This window comes from Panthera leo, chromosome D3 (genome assembly GCF_018350215.1).
Source record: "Panthera leo isolate Ple1 chromosome D3, P.leo_Ple1_pat1.1, whole genome shotgun sequence".
Lineage (NCBI taxonomy): Eukaryota > Metazoa > Chordata > Mammalia > Carnivora > Felidae > Panthera > Panthera leo.
The window spans coordinates 19,298,618-19,325,370 of record NC_056690.1 but is presented as its reverse complement, the minus strand read 5'-3'; the positions used below and the strand labels follow the sequence as shown (position 1 = coordinate 19,325,370).

The window sequence follows — 26,753 nt, the reverse complement described above, 5'->3', positions numbered from 1 at the left end:
TTTGTGTAAGATAGCTGGCATTTTCTGACCTAACAGGTTACTTAGTTGCTAGGGTTGTCTTCAGAGCAGAGTGTCTTTGTGACTGGGTGACCTTTTATTTACGTGACTGGAAGAACAGGTTGAAACATTGGCATTGGATATGTTCTGCTTTCCTTCTGTTGCCTCCCCATCAGTGGCAAGCAGAGTTTTTGAAGGTTCACTATGGAGTGTGCCCTGAGGAGGCATTTCAGATCTTCTGAGGTCTGTATCTGGAGTTGGTGGTAGTTTGGTTTTGAACAGTGAGTACTTTTTTATTGTAAAGCAAAAACAACTGTATTCCTGCTCTGTGCCAGCACATGGCCAGCTGTCCATAGCTGTGGCTCTCCTTTGTTGGCTCTTTTAAGTAGGGGGTGTGTGGAGTGGGAAGGGTCTCAGAAGAGGTGAAACTGTTTGGGAACACTTTATCCAGACTGAAGCAATTGCTTTTACTTAAGAAAGGAGAAGAAAAATGTCACTGAATAGAAATTGAAGAAGACACAGAAGGAAAGAAAGAAATAGTGAAAATGAACAGAAAAATTGAAAATTTCAGATCAAAAGGGTTTGGAGACCCCACAAAATTAAGTGTTATTTTATTTTCCTAATTTTTCATACTTCACTGTGCTTCTCTACTGGCATTTGGATACTTCCCACAACTTGAATTCCTGTAACTGGGTTGGAGCATTGATGATTAACCAGATGAATGAAGCTGTTGGCTTTTGATCATGTAGACACCATGTACACATACTCACCCACTCATGTGGGCACCCACATATGTGTCTCTGTCACTGCACAGTGTTCAACACTTTTCTTATAGTGGCAGGGCCTGGGGACGTTTCTTTACCTCTCATTTCAAATATTGTTTGGGGCTAGATTTAGTTAAGGTGGAGGAGAAAGGACCTTTTTTGACCAGAGCACCTCACTGCTGATTGGAACTTTTGTAAATATAAAATACAACACTACTGCTGTTCCTAGGTTTTTAAATTAATTAATTATTATTATTATTATTATTTTTTGAGAGACAGAGAGTGCATGGGGGAGGGGCAGAGAGAGAGGGAGACACAGAATCTGAAGCAGGCTCCAGGCTCCTAGCTGTCGGCACAGAGCCCGACGCAGGGCTTGAACTCATGAACCTATGAGATCATGACCTATGCCAAAATCAGATGCTTAACTGACTGAGCCACCCACTGTTCCTAGTTTTGAGGAAATTATTCCCATTCTTGTGAGTAGCTATGACGTCTGGTTTGGAGCCTTTGTATGACTAATTCTTTGTCACAGTGAGCGGAGAGGATGATTTGGTCTCCTATGTGCCTGCACTTTCCAGGTTTCACACACTGCTCAGGTGTTCATGGTTAATCCTTGTAGTAGAAGTAATATACTTTTTTATTGTCCCAAGAATACATTTTTCTAAAGGTTAATAGATAAGTAGTAAATTGTAGTTACTTCAGTTAGAATCTGTCTAAATAATTGATGACTGTGATGATTATGATTATTTGTGATCATACACCTTTTCGGTATAAAAATTAGTTAACCGTGTGATTGAACAATCCACCTCTGAAACTTGAAAGGCAAAATTTAAAAACTAAACTTAAATTTTGAGTTGGTGATGCAGACCATGAAACGTGGACTTTACCTTGAGAAGCATGTATACATTAGTTGTATTGTTTCATTATTTGTATCTGGAAGGGTTTTTTTTAAACATTCTTTTTAAAAAAATTTTTCATTGGTGCACCTGAGTGGCTCAGTCGGTTAAGCATCCAACTTCAGCTCAGTTCATGATCTCACAGTTTGTGAGTTCGAGCCCCACATCAGGCTCTGTGCTGACAGCTCAGAGCCTGGAGCCTGCTTTGGATTCTGTGTTTCCCCCTCTCTCTGCCCCTCCCTGGCTCATGCTTTGTCTCTCTCTGTCTCTCAAAAATAAATAAATGTTAAAAAAATGAAAATTTTTTTTATTCTTTTTTTTTTTTTTTTTATTAAGTAAACTCTATACCCAACATGAGGCTTGAATTTATGACCCTGAGATCAAGAGTTGGATGTTCTACCAATTGAACCAGCCAGGTGCGCCTGTATCTAGAAGTTTTCTATCAAATGATATTTTTGTATCTGTTATTAAAAAGTAGGCTAAAAATCTCTTCCCTCCATCAATTTTATTTTTTGGCCTGTTGTTAATGGTGGGGGAGGGTGGAGTTTACATGTGGAAATGCACATGCATTTGCAGAATTGTGTTAACAAAAATTGAAATAGGGAAAAATATCAGCCTGCAGTAGCTTCATGTAAAAGGAAGTTGGTGAGTACAGAGTTGTTTTTTGTTTTTAATTTTTTAAGTTTCTTTTCTTTCTTTATTTTTTTAGTAATCTCTACACCCAACATAGGGCTCAAGCTCACAACCCCACCTGAGATCAAGTGTTGCATGCTCTTCTGACTGAGCCAGCCAAGCATCCCTGTTTTTAGTTTTTTGATGAAGTATACACCCAGAACACAAAAGCACTTGTGTTCAGTGTAGTGAATCACCACAAAGCAAATATACTCTGCAGCTACCACTAGGTCAAGGAACAGAGCAGACTTATATCACAGTGGCTCCCCACATGTCCCCTCTTAATTTCTGCCCTTTCTAGAAGTAACTACCATCCTAACTTCTAGCTCCAGAGGTTATTTTTGCTAATGTTTTTTAAGATTTTTATTTTTAAGTAATCTCTACACCCAACATGGGGCTCGAACTTAGAACCCTGAGATCAAGAGTTGCATGCTCTACCAACTATGCCAACCAGGTGTCTGAATTTTGCTAATTTTTTATCTTTACATAGGTATAATTGTACACTCTGTTCTTTTCTGTGTCTGTATGATTTCCTTAACTCAGTGTTACCATCACTTTGCTTATCCATATAGTTATAACAGCAGTTCTGTCTTCATTGCAGATTACTAATCCATGGAATGACTATGTCACTCATCTGTTCTGTTGTTGATGGACATTTGGAGTTTCCCTTTTGTGGCTACTAAGAACAGTATTGTTAGGAACATTTAAAAAAAATTTTTTTTTAATGTTTATTTTTGAGCAAGAGGGACAGAGTGTGAGCGGGGGGAGGGCAAAGAGAGAGAGAGACACACAGAATCCAAAGCAGGCTCCAGGCTCTGAGCTGTCAGCACAGAGCCTGATTCGGGGCCCAAACTCATGAACCGTGAGATCATCACTTGAGCCGAAGTCAGACACCTAATTGACTGAGCCACCCAGGTGCCCCAGGAACATTCTTATTCATGTCTTTTAGTCCACATGTACAGCCATTTCTGTTGGCTCTGTAACTAGGAGTGAAACTATGAGGTCATAGGGTGCATAATGTTCAGCTTTCTTGGATATAGGGCCAGATCATTTCCCATTTTACACTGCTGGTGGCTCCACATTCTCACCTGCACTTAAGTCACTCTCCATTTTAACCATTCAGGTGTACGTAGAGGGATTCCGAAGTGGCTTCAGTTTGCATTTGCATTATTATCAGTGGGATTAAGCACATTTTTGTATCTTACTTTTATGTGTTTAGTGGACAGTTAGATATCTTATTTGTGAAGTGCTTCTTAAAATCACTTGCCCATTTTTTTTACCATGTTGTCTCTCTTTTTTAACTCTTTTTTTTTTTTTTTGTAGTAAAACACATTTACCGTCTTAACCATTTTTAAGTGTACGGTTCAGTACTATTAAGTATATTCACATTGAGCAACTGTTCCCACCATCCATCTCCAGAACTTTTTCATCTTGCAAAACTGAAACTCTGTCTCCATTAATCAACAACTCCCCATTCCCCCTCCCCAGCCTCTGGCAACTACCTTCTGTCTCTTTGAATCCGACTATGTAAGTACTTCATATGAGTGGAATCATATTTGTCTTTTTGCCACTGGCTGATTTCACTTAGCATAATGTTCTCAGAGTTCATCCACATGGTAGCATGTATCAGAATTTCCTTTTTAAAGGTTTAATAGTATTCTACTGTATGTATATACCACATTTTGTTTATCCATTCTTCCATCAATGGACACTTTGGTTGTTTCTGTGTGGACTTTTGGCTGTTGTAAATAATAGCTGTGAAATTGTGTGAGAAAATATCTCTTAGAGGCCCTGCTTTCAGTTTTTGGGGGATATATTCAGAAGTGGAATTTCTGGGTCATATGATAATTATATTTTTAATTTTTTGAGGAGCCTCCATACTGTTTTCCACAGCAGCTCTACCATTTTACATTCCCATCAAGGAATTCTCTTCCCAACAAGTGTTTTAATTTTCCCATGTCCTCACCACACTTTTTTTTTCTTTAATAGCAACCACTGAAATGGATATGAAGTGGTGTAGTGTGTCTTTTTTGTACTGATTTATAGTTCTTTGGCTATTCTAGATGTGAGTCCTTTGTCATTTATATGTCTTGCACATATGTCCTCCCACTCTGTGCCTTTTCTTTCTCTTTCTTTAATGGTATCTTTTGATAAATGGAAGTTCTTAATTTTAATATAGTCCAGTTTGTTAATTTTTTCTTTATAGTTAGGGATGTGTGGTGTGTATGTGTGTGTGTTTATGGAATGTTTTGTCATCCCAAGGTCAGGAAGAGAGTCTCCTGTATTTTTTCAAGAGTATTATTATTATTATTATTATTATTATTATTTTTAATTTATTTTGAGAGGGAGAGAGACTATGCACATGTGTGCACATGAGCAGGAGAGGGGTAGAGAGAGAGGGAAAGAGAGAATCCCAAGTAGGCTCTGCGCCTTCAGCACAGAGCCCTATGTGGGACTTGAACTCACAAACTGTGGGATTGTGACCTGAGCCAAAATTGAGAGTCAGATGCTTAACTACTGAGCCACCCAGGCGCCCCCCTACATGTTAACCTCTTATCATGGCTGGTCATTTTCCCTTTACACGTGTACTACATACATATATAATTTTTTCTTGAACTTGAAAGTGTAAATTGTAGAGATAATGCTTCTTTACTGCTGGATATTTCAGTGTGCATTTCCCAAAAAACAAGGATATTTTCTCTTGTAACCAGAGTATAGTTACTAGATCTGGAAGTGAACATTGATAAAATGCTAGTATCTCATCTATAGACTTTAATTAAATTTCACCAATTGTGCCAATGTCCATTTTAGCAAAAAAGACGAACATTTTTTTCTGGTCCAGCTTTCAGTCTAGGACAGTGAATTACAGTTAGTTGTCATGCTCTCCAAATTCTTCTTAAATCTAGAATAGTTCCTCAGTTTTTGTCTTTTATGACCTTGACATTGCAGAAGAATGTAGGCCAGTTTATTTGGTAGACTATCTTCCAAATTTAGGTTTCTCATGTTTCTTCGTGATTAGGTTGAGGATATGCACTTTTGGCAGAAGTCCTACAGAAGCCACATGTCCTTGGCATAGCATTTCCAGAAGTACATGCTGTCAATCTGTTCCATTCCTGGTGATATTAACTTAATTTGATTAGGGTGGTGTCTGGTTTTTTCCACTATCAGGTTACCATGTTTCCTTTTGTTAATTAATAAAGTATCTTATCAAAAACACTTGGGAGATTTTATAAATACCCTCTTTGTCATCAAACTTTCACACCCTAACTAGCAATTTTTGGTAATTCTTTCCAGAATCTGTTATTAGTATGATTTTTGCCAAGTGGTAGTTTTTTAATTCCATCATTCTTTCTACATTTAGTAGTTGCATATTAGTGTGGAATAATGGACTGTTTATTCAGTGGGCTGTCAATGGTTAGCATGATTTATTTTGATGCTCAGATTGTCCCCTTCAAGCTGGCTCCTATGTTCTTTTGACATGTTCCTGTTCTTTTTTGAACAGCCTCTTAATTTCTGATGTAAGTTTTCTTTTTTTTTTCTTCAGTATATGAAGTTTATTGTCAAATTGGTTTCCATACAACACCCAGTGCTCATCCCAAAAGGTGCTCTCCTCAATACCCATCACCCACCCTCGCCTCCCTCCCACCCCCCATTAACCCTCAGTTTGTTCTCAGTTTTTAAGAGTCTCTTATGCTTTGGCTCTCTTCCACTCTAACCCCCCTTTTTTTTTTCCTTCCCCTCCCCCATGGGTTTCTGTTAAGTTTCTCAGGATCCACATAAGAGTGAAACCATATGGTATCTGTCTTTCTCTGTATGGCTTATTTCACTTAGCATCACACTCTCCAGTTCCATCCAGGTTGCTACAAAAGGCCATATTTCATTCTTTCTCATTGCCACGTAGTATTCCATTGTGTATATAAACCACATCTTCTTTATCCATTCATCAGCTGATGGACATTTAGGCTCTTTCCATAATTTGGCTATTGTTGAGAGTGCTGCTATAAACATTGGGGTACAAGTGCCCCTATGCATCAGTACTCCTGTATCCCTTGGGTAAATTCCTAGCAGTGCTATTGCTGGGTCATAGGGTAGGTCTATTTTTAATTTTCTGAGGAACCTCCACACTGTTTTCCAGAGTGGCTGCACCAATTTGCATTCCCACCAACAGTGCAAGAGGGTTCCCATTTCTCCACATCCTCGCCAGCATCTATAGTCTCCTGATTTGTTCGTTTTGGCCACTCTGACTGGCGTGAGGTGATATCTGAGTGTGGTTTTGATTTGTATTTCCGTGATGAGGAGCGACGTTGAGCATCTTTTCATGTGCCTGTTTGCCATCCGGATGTCTTCTTTAGAGAAGTGTCTATTCATGTTTTCTGCCCATTTATTCACTGGGTTATTTGTTTTTCGGGTGTGGAGTTTGGTGAGCTCTTTATAGATTTTGGATACTAGCCCTTTGTCTGATATGTCATTTGCAAATATCTTTTCCCATTCCGTTGGTTGCCTTCTGGTTTTGTTGATTGTTTCCTTTGTTGTGCAGAAGCTTTTTATCGTCATAAGGTCCCAGTAGTTCATTTTTGCTTTTAATTCCCTTGCCTTTGGGGATGTGTCAAGTAAGAAATTGCTACGGCTGAGGTCAGAGAGGTCTTTTCCTGCTTTCTCTTCTAGGGTTTTGATGGTTTCCTGTCTCACATTCAGGTCCTTTATCCATTTTGAGTTTATTTTTGTGAATGGTGTGAGAAAGTGGTCTAGTTTCAATCTTCTGCATGTTGCTGTCCAGTTCTCCCAGCACCATTTGTTAAAGAGACTGTCTTTTTTCCATTGGATGTTCTTTCCTGCTTTGTCAAAGATTAGTTGGCCTTACGTTTGTGGGTCTAGTTCTGGGGTTTCTATTCTATTCCATTGGTCTATGTGTCTGTTTTTGTGCCAATACCATGCTGTCTTGATGATGACAGCTTTGTAGTAGAGGCTAAAGTCTGGGATTGTGATGCCTCCCTCTTTGGTCTTCTTCAAAATTACTTTGGCTTTTCGGGGCCTTTTGTGGTTCCATATGAATTTTAGGATTGCTTGTTCTAGTTTCGAGAAGAATGCTGGTGCAATTTTGATTGGGATTGCATTGAATGTGTAGATAGCTTTGGGTAGTATTGACATTTTGACAATATTTATTCTTCCAACCCATGAGCACGGAATGTTTTTCCATTTCTTTATATCTTCTTCAGTTTCCTTCATAAGCTTTCTATAGTTTTCAGCATACAGATCTTTTACATCTTTGGTTAGATTTATTCCTAGGTATTTTATGCTTCTTGGTGCAGTTGTGAATGGGATCAGTTTCTTTATTTGTCTTTCTGTTGCTTCATTATTAGTGTATAAGAATGCAACTGATTTCTGTACATTGATTTTGTATCCTGCAACTTTGCTAAATTCATGTATCAGTTCTAGCAGACTTCTGGTGGAGTCTATCGGATTTTCCACGTATAATATCATGTCATCTGCAAAAAGTGAAAGCTTAACTTCATCTTTGCCAATTTTGATGCCTTTGATTTCCTTTTGTTGTCTGATTGTTGATGCTAGAACTTCCAACACTATGTTAAACAACAGCGGTGAGAGTGGACATCCTGACATGATAAGTTTTCTATTTCTCCAGCCCCAGCCCTATAGTCAGTCAGCCTTTTCTCCAAAGAGGACTTGTTCCTTTTAGTAGAGGATGGAACTTAAAGCCTTTGGAAATGAGGTGTGCTCTTGCTTTTGAGTGTATGGTTTTTAAGCCTGCTTAGTAGACAAGAGAGGAAACATACACACACATACACATCTGTATCAATTTTCATATCTGTTTCTCTCCATATATTGAAAACCTATGAGGGGCGCCTGGATGGCTTAGTTGGGTGGCCAAATTCATCTCAGGTCATGATCTCGCGGTCCATGGGTTTGAGTCCCGAGTCAGGTAATGTGCTGACAACTCAGAGCCTGGAGCCTACTTCTGCTTCTGTGTCTCCCTCTCTGCCCCTCCCCTGCTCTCTCTCTCTCTTTTTTTTCTCTCTCTCTCAAAAATAAACATTAAAAAAAAAAAAGCCTATGAGTTCACACTGTTACTTCCAAATCCAGTTGACATACATACAATGTTTAGAGTAGACTTTTCACTTTATGTAATCGTAATCCCAGTCTCTTGACAGTGAAAGACCTGGTTTTCATTATCTATATTTACTTATTTTCTAAATCCTAGTTAGAGAATTGCTCACCCATGCCACTGCCAAAAACAAATCTACTAGCTAGAGTTCAAAATGTATACTTTTTAGTGGTTAGCTTGAGAGTTTGAGGATTTATGGTCAAAATACTGTTTTCAGAAGATATTTGGATTCTTCCCCTGCCCCCTACCCCGTGTGACTATGTCATTTATTTGAAATGCAGTTTGGTCTATTTGTTCCTATTGTGTTCCGTTTTAGGGGAAACCTTAAACCCTTGTTTATTTAATTTTTTTACTGCCAGCATGTGAAACACTACCACAGTTCAATTCTACATGTCAGAACTAGGACAAGATGTGAAAAGTGTCCCTCTCCTCCCCGATTCCTTCTTACTCTGTCCCCACCTGTCCCTAGGAGGTTAAGAGTCTGGTTGGGTTTTTGTTTTTATCCTTCCTGTGTTCCTTTTGCACAAATGATCAGATACATGTATATTTATTTTTTTATTTCCCCTTTGTTACCCAAAAGTTGCCATAATTAGATCTACTTCTGCCCATTTTCTTTTTTTCACCTAATATATTCTAGAAATCTCTTTATACCAATTTATGGCAGCCTTTCTCATTCTGTTTAATGTGTCTTTGTATGGATGTACTACAGTTTTTTCAGCTAGTGTCCTATGTATGGACATTCAAAGTGTTTCCAGTGTTTTGCAGTTAAAAACAATGCTGCATTGACTAACCTTATGTGTATGTATTTTTGTATTATTGGAGGTATGTCTTCGGGTGAAATTCCTAGAGGTGGGATTGCTGGGCACAAGGTAAATGCATATGTAGTTCTGTTAGACATTGCTGGGTTCCTTTCATAAGGCCACATCCAGCTGTGTTCTCACCAGCAACCTGTGAGTGTGCCTGTTTCCCCACATCCTTCCCAAAGGAACGTGGCATAACTCTTCATTTTTGCCAGTCTCTTAGGTGAGATGTGGTGTCTTAATGTTGTTTAATTTACATTTCTCCTATTGTGAGTTAGACTGGTTATATCTTTTGTATTGTGTCTGTATTCATTATATGTGATAGTTCATTTTGGTCACCTTTCTATGTGTCTTTTACCCCTTTATTGCTAAGAGTTCTTTTTGTATTAAGGATATTAGCTGTTTATTTGTGAGGTATTGCAGATATACTCTCCCCGTTTCTCATTTTTTAAAATTTTGCTTACGATGATATTTGTGTATCATACACAGGATTAAATTTTTTTTAAGATTTTAATTTTTATAGACTTAGGTTTATCAATTCTTTGTTTTATCATTCAGGATTTTGAGTCATAGAAAACCTTGGGACTTATTTTTGATTTGGTGTGAAATAGGGCTTACTCATTTTTGTAGGGGTTTTTGTGTGTGTGTGTGAATATACTATTAACCTAGTACTATTTATTGAAAAACCCATTTTTTTTTTCCTGTACTCTTTCTTTGGTCATAAAACAGGTATCTATATAAGCAGTTTCTTTTGGGATTCTTTTGTGTTCCACTGGTTTATTCATGTGCCATTACTCTACTATCATAGTTAATGTGATAATTGCAGAATTTTTGACTTGGTTCTCTGAGGTATGTTGAACTCCACCATTAACCAAAGACAAATAGTAAACAGAAGTGTGTTTGATTAAGCCACTTTTCACATGACTGTGTAGGGTTGTCTTCAGATGTAATTTTTATGAAAGAAAACATATTTAACTTATGGAGAAAGAAAAAAATACCTCAAAGATATATATTTATATATATTATATATATATAATATATATAAATATATATATTTGTATATTATATATATATTTAACTTTTATTAACAGAATATAAAAGGTGATTTGAAAACATAAGAGTGTGTTGAGTTTATATACTGACTAATGGATGAGGGGCAAATTGACAGGAAGGAAGTAGAACTTAATTTGCAGATTTTTTTTGTATCATAGTTGATGATCAATTTCATAAACAGGAACTAGTCTTAAAGAATATGAGCAATCCTTTATGATTAATGCAATATCCTCCTTCCTTCTTACATAACCAGATTTTTCATAATGTGACAACTCTAAATTACCAAAGCTTAATTAGTTTAATTCATTTAAATTAAAACATTAATCTTTTTCTACCTCTTTTTTAGTGAGACTGACCTACCTAATGGTATTATATTGTAACTTTTATAATTGAATGATGAGAACAGAATCTACTCCACTAACATTTAGAACAGGAAGAGACTTTAGAGATTAATAATTTGTGAGCCATTTTGATTTATTGAAATGAATTTATTATGATTATCTAAGAGTAAGCTTGGCTCCAGATAGACAATAATATTAAATCGGTTGGTTAACTTGTGCTTTCACCTTCATGGGACAAAACTTTTGGTTCTTTTATTAAAAAGTAGTTTTTCATAGGTGCTGGTGAGGATGTGGAGAAACGGGAACCCTCTTGCACTGTTGGTGGGAATGCAAATTGGTGCAGCCGCTCTAGAAAACAATGTGGAGGTTCCTCAAAAAATTAAAAATAGAACTACCCTATGACCCAGCAATAGCACTGCTAGGAATTTACCCAAGGGATACAGGAGTGCTGATGCATAGGGGCACACGTACCCCAATGTTTATAGCAGTGCTTTCAACAATAGCCAGATTATGGAAAGAGCCTAAATGTCCACCAACTGATGAATGGATAAAGAAGATGTGGTTTATGGGTATTGAGGAGGGCACCTTTTGGGATGAGCACTGGGTGTTGTATGGAAACCAATTTGACAGTAAATTTCATATATTAAAAAAAAAATAAAAATTAAAAAAAAAAAAAAAGAAGATGTGGTTTATATACACAATGGAATGCTACTTGGCAATGAGAAAGAATGAAATCTGGCCACTTGTAGCAACATGGATGGAACTGGAAGGTATTGTGCTAAGTGAAGTAAGTCAGTCAGAGAAAGATATCATATGTTTTCACTCATATGTGGATCTTGAGAAACTTAACAGAAGACCATGGGGGAAGGGGAGGGGAAAAAATTAGTTATGAACAGAGAGGGAAGGAGGCAAACCACAAGAGACTCTTAAATACAGAGAACAAACTGAGGGTGGATGTGGGGGGTGGGTGAGAGGAGAAAATGGGTGATGGGCACTGAAGAGGGCACTTGATGGGATGAGCACTGTGTGTTGTATGTAAGCTGATTTGACAATAAATTATATTTAAAAAAAGGTAGTTTTTCTTTTTTCACAGATTTTTAACTCCTCTATGTTCTTTCTAGAAATAAATTTTTTTTCATTCTTTTTTTTAAGTAATAATTTTATACCCAATCTCATTATCCAGAGTGCTTATTTTGTTTTTTTTAATTGAAGTATAGTTTATGTCTGTTTTCTTTTTACTTTATTTTATTTTAGTTTTAGTTTTATTTTTTAAAATTTACATCCAAATTAGTTAGCATATAGTACAGCAATGATTTCAGGAGTATATTCCTTAATGCCCCTTACCCATTTAGCCCATCCCCCCTCCCACAATCCCTCCAGTAACCCTCTGTTGTTCTCCATATTTAAGAGTCCCTTATGTTTTGTTCCCCTCCCTGTTTTTATATTATTTTTATTTCCCTTCCCTTATGTTCATTTGTTTTGTCTCTTAAAGTCCTCATATGAGTGAAGTCATATGATATTTTTCTTTCTAATTTCGCTTAGCGTAATACCCTCTAGTTCCATCCACATAGTTGCAATTGGCAAGATTTCATTCTTTTTGATTGCTGACTAATACTCCATTGTATATATATACACCACATCTTCTTTAAAAAAAATTTTTTTTTTTAATGTTTATTTATTTTTGAGAGAGACAGAGACAGAATGCGAGTGGGTTAGGGGCAGAGAGAGAGGGAGACACAGAAGCAGAAGCAGGCTCCAGGCTCTGAGCACAGAACCCGACGCGGGGCTCGAACTCACAAGCTGTGAGATCATGACCTGAGCGGAAGTCGGACACTCAACCGACTGAACCACCCAGGTGCCCCTATACCACATTTTCTTTATTCATCCATCGATGGACATTTGGGCCCTTTCCATACTTTGGCTATTGTTGATAGTGCTGCTGTAAACATTGGGGTGCATATGTCCCTTCAAAACAGCATACCTGTGTCCCTTGGATAAATACTTAGTAGTGCAATTGCCGGGTCGTAGGGTAGTTCTATTTTTAATTTTTTGAGGAACCTCCATACTGTTTTCCAGAGTGGCTGCACCAGCTTGCATTCCCACCAACAATGCAAAAGAGATCTTCTTTCTCTGCATCCTCGCCAACATCTGTTGTTGCCTGAGTTGTTAATGTTAGCCATTCTGACAGGTGTAAGGTGGTACCTCATTGTGGTTTTGATTTGAATTTCCCTGATGATGAGTGATGTTGAGCTTTTTTCATGTGTCGGTTGGCCATCTGTATGTCTTCCTTGGAGAAGTGTCTATTCATGCCTTTTGCCCATTTCTTCACTGGATTATCTGTTTTTTGGGTGTTGAGTTTGATAAGTTCTTTATAGATTTTGGATACTTACCCTTTATCTGATATGTCGTTTGCAAATATCTTCTCCCATTCTGTCAGTTGCCTTTTAGTTTTGCTGATTGTTTCCTTTGCTGTGCAGGTTTTTATTTTGATGAGGTCCCAGTACATTTTTGCTTTTGTTTCCCTTGCCTCTGGGGACGTGTTGAGTTAGAAGTTGCTGCGGCCACCTGTTTTCTTTGTAAAAAGCTCATATTTTTTTCAGTCGTCTTTATAAAATATAAATAAATTAATACAGAGGGTCTTTCTCAAGTAGTATGATCATTTAGACTGACTAACCCTCACTCTAACCATAAACTCTCTAGTTTTTTATATATTACCTCGGCTTTAAAAAAAACTTTCAGGGGCGCCTGGGTGGCTCAGTCGGTTAAGCGTCCGACTTCAGCTCAGGTCACGATCTCGCGGTCCGTGAGTTCGAGCCCCGCATCGGGCTCTGGGCTGATGGCTCAGAGCCTGGGGCCTGCTTCCGATTCTGTGTCTCCCTCTCTCTCTGCCCCTCCCCCGTTCATGCTCTGTCTCTCTCTGTCTCAAAAATAAATGTAAAAAAAAAAAAATTTTAACAAACAAAAAAAAAAACCTTTCAATTTTGGCTTAAATTAGACTACTAAAAAATTAGATCAGATAAGAAAACTAAATTTCCAAATAATGGCTCCATCACTTTACATCCATGATTTACTATAAAGCAATGAATATTATATCGGATTCTCAGTGGTTTTTCTCTCTAGAAATTGCAGGATGGCATTTTCTTTGGTATTACAGAACTTTACTGGGAGCCCATGTGATAGTGCTCAGATGATCCCTGTTCGTAAGTCACGTCCTATCTGAAAGTAACAAAGAGTATGTCTTCACTTTTTCCACTCCCCCACTGACTGTGGCACATGTGGGCACAGTCGGCTTCCATAAAGTTTTTGATTATATATATAATTTTTAAATTAAATTAAATTTTATTTTATTTTATTTTTATTTGAGAGAGCATGCCACTTAGGGAGAGGGGCAGAGGGAGAGAGAGAGAGAGAGAGAGAGAAAGAGAGAGAATCTCAAGCAGGGTCCATGCTTAGCATGGAGCCCGACACAGGGCTCAAATCCCTTACCCCCAGGATCGCAACCTGAGCTGTTATCAAGGGTTGACACTCATATTTTTGTATTTTTATTTTTATTAAAAAAACTTTTTTTAATGTTTATTTTTTAGAGAGAGAGAGACAGAACGTGAGTAGGAGAGGGGAAGAGAGAAGTGGGAGACACAGAATCTGAAGCAGGCTGCAGGCTCTAAGCTGTCAGCATAGAACCTGATGTGGGGCTTGAACTCATGAACTGTGAGATCGTGACCTGAGCCAAAGTCAGATGCTTAACCAACTGAGCCACCCAGGCGCCCCAGAGTTTTGCATTTTTAAAAGAAATGTGTGATTGTTTATAAACCAGTAAAGTACTCTCTGCAGCACAGTATGATGCATTGGTAACTGTCAGAAAGTCTTTGTGAGGCTCTTGAATTTAATATAAAAGCCAAGAACTTTGCTTTAGTCTCAAAATGTTATTTACTCTTGCTTCATCTAGTCAATTTGTTTTTCTTTTCTGTTACTTCTAGACCAAGAGCAATGATGACCTCTTAGCTGGAATGGCTGGAGGGGTGACAGTGACTAATGGTGTTAAAGGAAAGAAAAGCACCTGCCCTTCTGCTGCATCTTCAGCATCGGTCCCTGCCATGACCACCGTGGAGAATAAATCCAAGATCAGCACAGGTATAGGTGGCATTCAGAATAAGAGTTAAAGTGCTTTTTTGTTTGAAGCCAGAGTGCAGTGGTATTTAAGGGGTTCCACTAATTAGAAAATGTCAGACATGTATTTGTATTTCAACCCCATGTACTCATCACCTTTATCAACTGATGGCCAGTCTGAATTCCTTGACATCCACCTCCCCTCCTTGTTATTTTGAAGCAAATTCCAGGTGTCATTTAATTTCTTCCACAAATATATAATTATCTCTGAAAGATAAGGATTCTTCTAAAAAGAAAATCACAATGCCATTATCAGTACTTAAAATAATTAGTAATCATTCTTCAAATCATAAATATAGAGAAATACTCAAATTTACAACTTAAAAAAAAATTTTTTTTTAACATTTATTTATTTTCAAGAGACAGAGACAGAGTATGAGTGGGGGAGGGGCAGAGAGAGAGAGGGAGACACAGAATCCGAAGCAGGCTCCAGGCTCTGAACTGTCAGCACAGAGCCCGACACGGGGCTTGAACTCACTAACCATGAAATGACCTGAGCTGAAGTCAGATACTTAACCAACTGAGCCACCCAGGCGCCCCTCTTAAGTTTTCTTTCTTAAATCTATTTTTATCTTATAATTTAATTTTTGTAAAAACTGTTGTTTGACCTATACTTTCCTGTGATCTGTATTTTGATGTCACATCCCTTTGATGTCCTTGGCCATGTTCCTTTGTTTGTTTACTGTTAATGCGATTGGATCTAGAGTCTTGATGGGATAGATTCAGGTTCATTTTTTACCCCCAAGACTCCTTCAAACATGGTAGTTGTCCATCCACTACTAGGCATATCATTTTTGGTTGTCTGTCTTTCCATGATATAGGCAGCCTTTGATGATCAATGCCTGTATCCATTCATTCCTGTTCTACCATTCTTTCTTTATTCATTAGTAGCAATTTGGCTTTAGATTTGATAGAGTCCATAAGTTAACTCGTCCTGTAGTCCAAGGAGTAATGCTATCATTTTTTACTTTTTACACTTACAGAAAAACTTTAAGTCTTCCAATGAACACAAGACCATATGTTTGTAATACAGCTGATGAAAGCCTGTTAGTAAAGATTATAACAGACCTTCTTTATCATCCTTATTTAGGCTCTTAGCCCTTTTTGTATGTATTAGACTTTTTTCTAGCTCAGGTTTACCTACTGTCCTCTCTCTTGCTTTGACCTTCTGTGGTTTTTTCCTTCCATCCCAGATCACACCCTCCTGCTAATTATAATAGTCATGTGTATGATCACGAGGAGGAAACATGGAAGGCATTATATTAGGCATCATTCCATTTTATGCTCACTATAGCCCTATGAGGTAGAGGCTATTATTATCCTCATTTTAGAGTTGTGAGAGCTATGCTTAAAGCTCAAGTATCTTGGCCTAAGGCCTTGCATTTGTTTGTTCAGAAAATATTTATTGGGTACTCGCTTTGTACCGGGCCACAAAGCTGGTAGTGGAGCAACGGCTGCACCTTAGGTCTTTTATTTTCAAGCCTGAGGTCATCACCACATTTAACACTCCAGCTTGTGTGGTAAGAAGGAAATTAAGTACTCTAATACCATCTATATATCTTCCTGTTTCCAGTTTTTAGAATTTACTGGGAGAGATCCCTTGGATTTGGGCCTTGGTTCCCTACTGACACCTTCCCTCACAAGGCTGAATTCAGTTATCACCTCCCTGGATCCATTGCCCCTACTGGTGGCAGCTTTATACATCTGTATTAGTTTGCTAGGGCACTCGTAACAAAATACACAGCCTGGGTGACTCAAACACAGACATTTAGTTTCTCACTAAAACTGGTTGAAGTCTGAGATCAAGGTTGTCAGCCAGTTTGGTTTCTTCTGAGGCCTCTCTCCTTGGCTTGTAGACGGCTGTTTTCTCCTTGTGTCCTCACATGGTGGTCCCTCTCTCTGTCTGTATCCCATTCTCCTCTTCTTATAAAGATACCAGTCAGATTGGATTAGGGCCCACCCTAATAACCCTCTGTTAACATAAGTACCTCTTTAAGTTGATTACTCTTTTTCAAAATACAGTCACATTCTGAGGTACTGGGGGTTATGTCCTCAACATAAGAATTTATAGGACACAATTCAGCCCATCACAACATCCTTACTTCTTCAGTTCATCTACTCTATGTTTATTTACTCCTCATGACTTCTCTAAGACCAGTTCACTTGTCTGTAACTCAGATTTTTCTATCTACTCGCTGGTCACAATAATCTCAGAAGGGGAGCTTTTCTTTTTCATGTTCTGTCTGTCTCTTCCTTTCTTCTTTCTTTACCTCTCCTTTCCTTTTGGGGCATTGTCAATCCCTTCCCTCATTACTGGCTCCTTTCCTTTTTGGCTTTCAGGCATGTCCAGATCTTTTCTTTCTTACACCGGATTTTGGTTTGGTTTGCAATTGTTTCTTCTCATCTTGTTTCTTCTACCCTAAATCTGTTACAGATGTATTATCCCTTCTGTGTTCTTACAGAGATCCAGATCTCACTCCCCAAATGTAGGCCCTCCTTTTTTTTCTTTTACTATTCTGCCTGTCCACATTCCTCCTTTAACTGCTCTTCTTCCTTATATGTTTCACTTAGCCTCTAGATTAGTTTTCATAAAAATACTCTTTTCTGTGTGTCTTCCCTGCTCCAGAACACTTATTAAACATTTACTATTGTGACTCACTAAATTTTCCCTGATGTTCAGGGCCCTGTAGAAACTTCCCCTACTGTTCCCATTAATTGTGTGACCTTACTTTTCCTTTCTGTGTGTCCTGTTCACTTCTGCTTCCTTGTTCTGTCCTCTGGCCTCCCCTGCTCTACACCAAACCCCTGGCAGAATCAGTGGCTGTCTACCTATATCACATAGACCTTTTGCTCCCTCTTACCCCTGAAGCCTGGTGCCTGCCATGTAAAGAACTAGCAGGTTTTTACAAAATACTGATTAGGTGTAGATCTTATTTTTCTTTGCTTTTTTATTTATTTATTAAAAAAATTTTTTTAAATGTTTATTTTTGAGAGACAGACAGAGAGTGTGAACAAGGGAGGAACAGAGAGAGAGAGAGGAAGACACAGAATCCAAAGCAGTCTCCAGGCTCTGAGCCGTCAGCACAGAGCCCGACACAGGGCTCAAACTCATGAACTGCGAGATTACAACCTAAGCCGAAGTTGGACGCTCAACCGACTGAGCCACTCAGGCACCCCAGCTTGCTCTTTCTTTCTTTCTTTCTTTCTTTCTTTCTTTCTTTCTTTCTTTCTTTCTTTCTTTCTTTCTTTTTGAGAGAGAAAGAGAGAAAGTGAGCAGGGGAGGGGCAGAGAGAGAGGGAGACAGAATCCCAAACAGACTGTGTGCTGTCAGCACAGAGCCCAGTGTGGGGCTTCAACCCATGAACTATGAGATGACCTGAGCTGAAACCAAGAGTCGTTTGCTTAACCAACTGAGCCACCCAGGTTTCCCTGTTTTCTAACATTTAAAGAGGCAGCATAGTGTACTATTTAAGTTGTGGATTCTGGAGCCAGACTCCCTGCCTGCATTTGAATCCTTGCTCATCCACTTATTACATGTGGGATGTTGGCAAATTACTTAACATCTCTGTGTTTCTTCATGATAATAATAATGAGGCTTGTATAAATTAATGTATGTGAAGTGTTCATCTGTGTATGTGTAAAATAAGCACTAAGTACATGTTAGCTATATTATAATTAATGTTATTGGTACTATTTATATGTCATTCTGTGATGTGAAAAACTTTTTGCACTTACTTTGATCGTACTTTTTTTGTTTATTACAGGTATCTTAGATTTTTGGTTTGTCCAGAGGCTGCTTTTCCCTTCTTGCTCATCCTTCTTTACCATCTGCTTCTATAGTTAGTTTGCTACCTGACTGGCTAATCCTAGAGTCTGCTTCATCTAGCTTGCCCTAGAGTATTATGCCCCTGGCCACTTGTTTAAAGTTCATGGTTTAGGATTCAAGTTAATGGGTAACTTTTTTTATGTTAATAGCTTTATTGAGATATAATTCTCATTTTATAAAATCCACCCACTTAAAGCGTACAATACAATGTATAACTTCTTTTTCATGGATAATTAAAAAAATAAATGATTTGGTTTTGAGGAAACTGAATTTTACAGTGATTAGAATCTAAGGCAGGATTAATGTTGGTCAAAATCAATGTGTAGGCCTCTAGATTTCATCTCATTAGACCTAGGGAATAACCTCTGTGCCTTTTGTTGCTAATATCTTTGCCTTACATTCTTTGTTATAAACATTTAGGCACAAGTTCTTCAACCAAGCGGAGCACTTCTATAGGTAATAAAGAATCCAGTTCTACGCGAGAAAGATTACGCGAACGTACCCGACTAAACCAGAGCAAAAAAGTACCCTCTGCGGGTCAAGGAGCCAATGATGTGGCATTGGCCAAGCGTTCCCGCAGTCGCACCACAACAGAATGTGATGTTCGCATGAGCAAGTCTAAGTCGGACAATCAGATCAGTGACAAAGCTGCTTTGGAAGCCAAAGTGAAAGAGCTGCTCACGTTGGCAAAAACAAAGGATGTGGAAATCTTACATTTGAGAAATGAGCTCCGAGACATGCGGGCCCAGCTGGGCATTAATGAAGATCATTCAGAGGGTGATGAAAAGTCTGAGGAGAAGGAAGCCGTCATTGCTCACCAGCCAACCGATGTTGAGTCCACCTTGTTGCAGTTGCAGGAACAGAATACTGCCATCCGTGAAGAACTGAACCAGCTGAAAAATGAGAACAGAATGTTAAAGGACAGGTTGAATGCCCTGGGCTTTTCCCTAGAGCAGAGGCTGGATAATTCTGAAAAGCTATTTGGTTATCAGTCCCTGAGCCCAGAAATCACCCCTGGCAATCAGAGTGATGGAGGAGGGACCCTGACCTCTTCGGTGGAAGGCTCTGCCCCTGGGTCTGTGGAGGATCTCTTGAGTCAGGACGAGAACACCCTCATGGACCATCAGCACAGCAACTCAATGGACAATCTAGACAGTGAGTGCAGTGAGGTGTACCAGCCCCTCACATCGAGTGACGATGCCCTAGATGCGCCATCGTCCTCAGAGTCCGAAGGCATTCCAAGCATAGAGCGCTCCCGGAAGGGGAGCAGCGGCAACGCGAGTGAAGTGTCCGTCGCTTGCTTGACAGAAAGGATACACCAGATGGAAGAGAACCAACACAGCACGAGTGAGGAACTTCAGGCAACTCTGCAAGAGCTAGCTGATTTGCAGCAGATAACCCAAGAACTGAATAGTGAAAATGAAAGGCTTGGAGAAGAGAAGGTTATTCTTATGGAGTCTTTATGTCAGCAGAGTGATAAGTTGGAACACTTTAGCCGACAGATTGAATATTTCCGCTCCCTTCTGGATGAGCATCACATTTCTTATGTCATAGATGAAGATGTAAAAAGCGGACGCTATATGGAATTGGAGCAACGTTACATGGATCTAGCTGAGAATGCCCGTTTTGAACGAGAGCAGCTTCTTGGTGTCCAGCAGCATTTAAGCAATACTTTGAAGATGGCAGAACAAGACAACAAGGAAGCTCAAGAAATGATAGGGGCACTCAAAGAACGCAATCACCATATGGAGCGCATCATTGAGTCTGAACAGAAGGGTAAAGCAGCCTTGGCAGCCACGCTAGAGGAGTACAAAGCCACAGTGGCCAGTGATCAGATAGAGATGAATCGTCTGAAGGCCCAGCTGGAGAATGAGAAGCAGAAGGTGGCAGAGCTGTATTCCATCCATAACTCTGGAGACAAATCTGATATTCAAGATCTCCTGGAGAGCGTCAGGCTGGACAAAGAAAAAGCAGAGACTTTGGCTAGTAGTCTGCAGGAAGATCTGGCTCACACCCGAAATGATGCCAATCGTTTGCAGGACACCATTGCAAAGGTACCGTTTAAGTAGACAGAAGGTTCTGCATCAGCATTATGCAGCTGCAGTACACACCATGCTTACCAAAAGCCGGTATCATTTCTGTGATATGTCATTCACTTTTTGTAGGCTGATTTTGTTTTAAAGCTTGAGAATGGTTTTCCTTTATTGGGATACAGTAAAACATATTCTTGAAAAAATGTCACTTTCACTGCCTGTGAGAGGATGGGACTGTAATTATAACAGAATTTGTCCCTAGTCTAGGTGCGCCCAGGGGCACATAGAGGACTATGTCTTGTTGCTGACAAGGAAGGACCTTAGAGATCATTGGTCCAGCCCCCTTGTTTTATACGTAGCATAATAGCAAGGACTTATGCAGAACTACAGCCTGGGGTTGCTGGCATTCTGGCCAGGGGTCTGTGCCCCATGTCATTGCTGATGCAGTGTTTATTTGCATGAGTTACCCAATTATTCTATCTTCCATTTTATTTCCTGTTTTAGGGCACTGGTTTTTAAAGAAACATTAGTATATCTTTGGCCAAAATTTAAATAATTTAGATTGTAATTTTTTAGTGATGATGTTTAGAGATACAAGTTAGGGTATGTATTATTTGTTGGAACATATATGTTGGAAGGCACTTTGAGCTAATACTTTTGCAGTAACAGTATTTGAGAATTTGTTTCCATTTTTAATTTGGTAATGAAACTGTCACAAATCAGACATCTTAGGGGGGGTGGGATGGGAGAGGGATATTAATTATTAATCAAATACATGTCTTTGGTCCATACTTTGGAGAAGGGAAATTTTTTTAAATTTCCTCATAAATAATCTAGTTAAGTTCAGTGATATGTTAATATAATTTGTCAGTGATATAGCAACAAATTATGTTTAAGCATATTATAGAGTGCTTTTTCATAGATTCATACAGTTACTACGGAGCTAGTTTTAGCTCATACCTCGGAACTCATGCTTTGCTTCCTTTGAAACAGTGTGTACATCCATTGTAGAGCAGCTCCTACTTTTCTAATGTGCACTATCGTTCTATACAGGTAGAAGATGAATACCGAGCCTTCCAAGAAGAAGCTAAGAAACAAATAGAAGATTTGAATATGACATTAGAGAAACTAAGATCAGAGCTGGAAGAAAAAGACACAGAGAGGAGTGACATGAAAGAAACCATCTTTGAACTTGAAGATGAAGTAGAACAACACCGAGCTGTGAAACTTCATGACAACCTCATTATTTCCGATTTAGAGAGTAAGTGATGGGGGAGCTTTTCATTCCTTTTGTTGTACCCATGTTAACGAGTGGGGACAGTTTGCATTCAGTAACAAAATGAAAATTGGTCGCTGTCACTGCTGAAGTGGACAGGCACAGTAGACAGTGGCCTGCAGAAATACGCATGTGGCAAAGCGTATTTCACACATTAGCCAATAGTCTTTGGACTGCTATGTTTTGTTCATAAGGAAGAACTGTTAAGAGGAAGCATTGCTTCAAAACTGTGCTTGGTTACAGAAAATCATTTAAGGAAAAACTGATTGTTATTTTATTTTTTTAGATCTTAAGAAAAGCCATTTATTGTTCTAATGATCGCAGGTATACTGAGACAAAAATCCGTCATCCTTCATAATCTTATGTCTAAAGCACAGGTTTTTCTTTATTTGTCTGGTTTTCCTCCCAACCATGGAGATTTTATGATCTGGTAGAATTGAAACTCCTAGTTTAAATTGCTTTAAGTTTTTTGAAATTATTTTACAATTATTTCACTTACAAAAATCTCAAAACTAGTACAAAGCATTTCTGTGTTGATAGTTTGATGAGGAGCAAAAATTTGGTTGATCTTAAAATGTCTTCCCACAGACTGTTTATTATGTTGCAAGTGAGGAAGAAGAAACAACCAGAAATTATTCAGTGGAAAAATTGGGCAACACTTTGACCTCACTGGTGATCCTGTAAATAAATGACAGAGGCACAGAGAATCAGACTCACCATCAGCTGGGCCATATTCTGGCTGAAGCATAACTGTAATGAATCATAAAGAAACATTAAATAGGGGCACCTGGGTGGCTCAGTCGGTTAAGTGTCTGACTCTTGATTTTGGCTCAGGTCATGATCTCACAGTTCGTGGGTTCGAGCCCTATGTCAGGTTCCACACTTGATAGTGTGGAGCCTGCTTGGGATTCTCTGTCTCCTTCTCTCTTTTTGCCCCTCCTCTGAGCATGCTCCCTCTCTCTCTCTTCTCAAAATAAATAAACGTAAAAAAAAAAAAAAGAAACTTTAAATAGACAAAAAATGAATGTTTTACTAAAAACACAAGAATGTGTGGCACTGTATTCCTCAGAACTGCCAGTGTCTGTCATAAAAGACAAAGACTATGGAAAAGTTCTAGATTAAAGGGGTCTGAGGAGACATGAATTAAATGCAATACCTGTGCCTAGACTCTGTCTAACGCTGTAGGGAAAATGCTATAACAGGTGTTCTGACAGAACTGGAACTTTAAAAAACTAGATAGGACAAAAGTGGATTATAGATAAACGTATGTAACCATATCAATTTATAAAGTTGATAACTATACTGTTTATGTAAGTCAACATCCCTATTCTTACGAATCACACACTGAATATCTAGAGGTAAAGGACCATGATGTATATCCTTAAAGGATTCAGGGAAAATATCAGGGATAGATAAAGACAGATAGGGATAGAAGATGGCAAATGATGAAAAAGATGGGTAAACAGTTAACATAAGCAAATCTGTGTAAAGTGGTCATATGGGTGCTTTTTGTACTGGTTTTTGCACCTTTTTGTGAATTTGAAATTATTTCCAAATAATACATCTTAAAAATTCTTAGTGTTCTTCATCCAGATTCCTCAAATGTTAACAAATTTTAAGTTGTAGTACACTTTAATGATAGCCAAGTGGGGACAAGGAGAATGTGAATAACCTTTTTGGATACATTGGTTAAAGCTTTTCAGCCTTGTGGTTCATGATACCGATCCTTTGAGCTCTGTGTTATTCCTTGACAGAGGATCAGTAGGCAAATACAGCGTTGGGCCAGATCCCATGTGCTGTGGGCACAGAGGCAGGGAGGTTTGAGCTAGTTCCAGGAGAGAGTGGGTCATTTGCAGGAGTCCTAAACATGTCTTTTGCCAGTTCTGAGCTCTGGCTAGTTGGCTCGGCATCTGTGGACTGACCCCAAGGTTATTCTGAACATTTTGAGTCATTTGGCTACTGAAGTAGCTGACTGTCGGACTCTTTTCTTGGAGACAGTTACAGTCCTACAGATAAAACTTTCTTATCTGAAATTGTGAAAAACTTTGGAGAGTTTAACATTTGTATCTAGTCTGTATTTCAGTGTCTCTGAACGGAGAGGATTTATGTAACTGTATTTCCTAAATGTAAGAAGTTCTAAAGTTTTTCAGATTAACTTGGAAGTTGAGTGCATTTTCCATGTAGTACTGATGACAACCTTTTCCCTTGCAGGCCTTTTGATTTGAACACAGAAAGAGTGACACCTTGTGGTAATTGGGTTAATGGCTAGAAAAATGTTAGCTGATAAGGATTCCTGGAATGAAAAATGATTGACAAAATAAAAATTATATAAACTTTATGTGGATTTTTATTATGAAGTGGCTGAAAATACTGAATAAATTTTTTTAGCCCGGTATCTTCTCCCCCCAATTTTTTTAAAATGAAAATTTCAAATATACATAAATACTGCAAACATGGTAGTGATAGCACCCACTGCCTAGATTTGACAGTCGTTAATGTTTTATAATATTCTCCTTCCATGTGTGTATCTGTATATGTGTGTGTTTAACTGAACCAGCTGGCAGTAAGTTGTAGACTCCATGAGACACTTAATATTTTGGTGTCATGCAACGCCTGTTTTCCTTATAATCATATCTACTAAATTTGGCATAATTCCTTAGTATCCATCTAATAGCTCACATTCAGATTTTCTCACCTGTCTTCAAAATGACTTTTAACAGTTTTCTTAGGAACCAGGATCCTGTATTCTGATAGGAGTTAATTTCTTTCTTAGTGAATTCTAGCACTTGGTATTGATGCTAAGTCATCACTTGGTATAGGGCACTTGATAACAAGGAACGCTGTTAATTGAGAAATTGAGATTTTCTTTTTAAGATTTTGTTTTTAATCTCTACACCCAAAATGAGGCTTGAATTTACAACCCCTAGATCAAGAGTCGTATGCCCCACCAACTGAGCCAGCCCAGGTCCCTGAGAAATTGAGCTTTTCATTTGTGGAATATTTTAGCAACCATTACCATACTCAGTTTTAGAACTTTTTCATCACCCTAAAAAGAAACTGTACCCATTAGTAGTCACATTGACCCCCAAATGATCCTGACTTTGGAATTAGTGGCGAGGATTTTAAAGCAGCTGTTGTAACTGCACTCAGGGTGTTGAGGAAAATCTGCCAGTAATGAATGAACAAATTGCAAATCTCAGGAAAGAAATAAAAACTGTTTAAAAAGAACCTAATATGTGTTATAGAACTGAGAAATTTAACAGCTAATTTAAAAAGTTTACTAAATCATTAAAATAGTTTTTAAGTTTATTTATTTTGAGAGACACAGAGACAGCGCAAGTAGAGGAGGAGAGAGGGAGGGAGAGAGAATCCCAAGCAGGCTCTGTGCTGCCAGCGCAGAGCCCAACACAAGTCTCGAACTCACGAAATCAGGACTTGTACCAGATCATGACCTGAGCTGAAACCAAGAGTCAGATGCCTAACTTACTGAACCATCCAGGCAGCCCACTAAATCATTTAAACAGCAAATTAAAAACATAGAAGAGCCAGTGAACTTGAAGATCAGTCAGTAGTCACTATCCAGTCTGCAGGACAGAGAAAAAAAAAAGATTGAAAAAAAGGAGTACAGCATCAGTGAGTATGGGACAGTGTCATAGGGCATAACATGTAGTTGGAGTCCCAGATGGCTTTCCAGATAGCATCAGTGCCATACTGATTAGATTTGGCCTGCAGTACCTTTTAGTACTATTTGGATTTAGCATCCAGATTAGAAAGATCTGATATAAAATTCACTCAGTAAATAAATACTGTTAAGACTTCTGATTCAAGATGATGGCCTGAGGCCACACATATACTTCCTCTCCCTCCCAAAATCCTAGTAACATGGTCCTGCCATGTAATACAAAAATTACAATGAATCTGTGGGTGCTTGGGTGGCTCAGTCGGTTGAGCATCTGACTTCAGCTCAGGTCATGATCTCGCAGTTCTCAAGTTCAAGCCCTGTGTCAGGCTCTGTGCTGCCAGCTCGGAGCCTGGAGCCTGCTTCAGATTCTGTTTCTCTTTGTCCCTCCCCTGCTTGTGTCTGTCTCTGTCTCTTTCTCAATAATAAAAACATTTTTTAAAAAGTAAAAAAAGTTTACAATGAAACTAAACCAAAGATAGAAAATAGGTGAGGGGTCTCATCAGTAGATCAACAATTTTGAGTAACTTCTGGAATATATAAAGCAGATAGAATTGGAGTTATGGAGAAATCAAACAGAACAGAAAAAAAAAAAAAAAAAAACCTACAGTCCAGGAGAACACTGAAACTCTGAGTATTGATATTCCCAGCCAAACTTTGGGGGTGGGGTACTAAAACCTCTTCCTCAGGGGTCATAGGGTCTGGGACGAGCAGCAGTTTCAGGCTGTGGTATAAAAGATTGTCAGCATTTGTACCACCCTCTCCATTGTAGAGTGCTGGCTGTGGTGTTTGCCCCAGGCTCAATTTTTTTTTTTTTTTTTTTTTTTATTACGAGAGAGAGCTTGAGTTGGGAAGGGCAAAGGGAGAGAGAATCTTAAGCAGGCTCCATGCTTAGCTCGGAGCCTGACGCATGGCTCGATCCCACAACCCTGGAATCATGACCTGAGCCGAAGTCAAGTTTCAGATGCTCAACTGATTGAGCCACCTAGGCGCTCCTCGAATTCTTTTTCTAAATAAGGTGGGGAACGTGGTGCCAGGGGCTCTTGCTGTAACTTCGGTATCAGAAAGAGAAGTAAAGCCCTGCCCGAAGTAACAGCAGGCTGCCATGTTGTCTTGAAATGAAGACCA

At 38.8% G+C, this 26,753-nt stretch overlaps 1 protein-coding gene across 2 annotated transcripts in view; it reads left to right on the top strand.

Annotated features, from left to right (window-relative positions):
* SPECC1L (sperm antigen with calponin homology and coiled-coil domains 1 like) overlaps positions 1-26,753 on the top strand; it is a 140,794-nt gene that overhangs the window by 34,461 nt on the left and 79,580 nt on the right. For both annotated transcript variants that reach the window (XM_042910427.1, XM_042910426.1), the window contains exons 3-5: positions 14,622-14,775; positions 19,058-20,691; positions 21,724-21,931. In XM_042910427.1, coding sequence (XP_042766361.1) covers positions 14,622-14,775; positions 19,058-20,691; positions 21,724-21,931 — 1,996 coding nt within the window. The remainder of the gene's footprint in view (positions 1-14,621; positions 14,776-19,057; positions 20,692-21,723; positions 21,932-26,753) is intronic.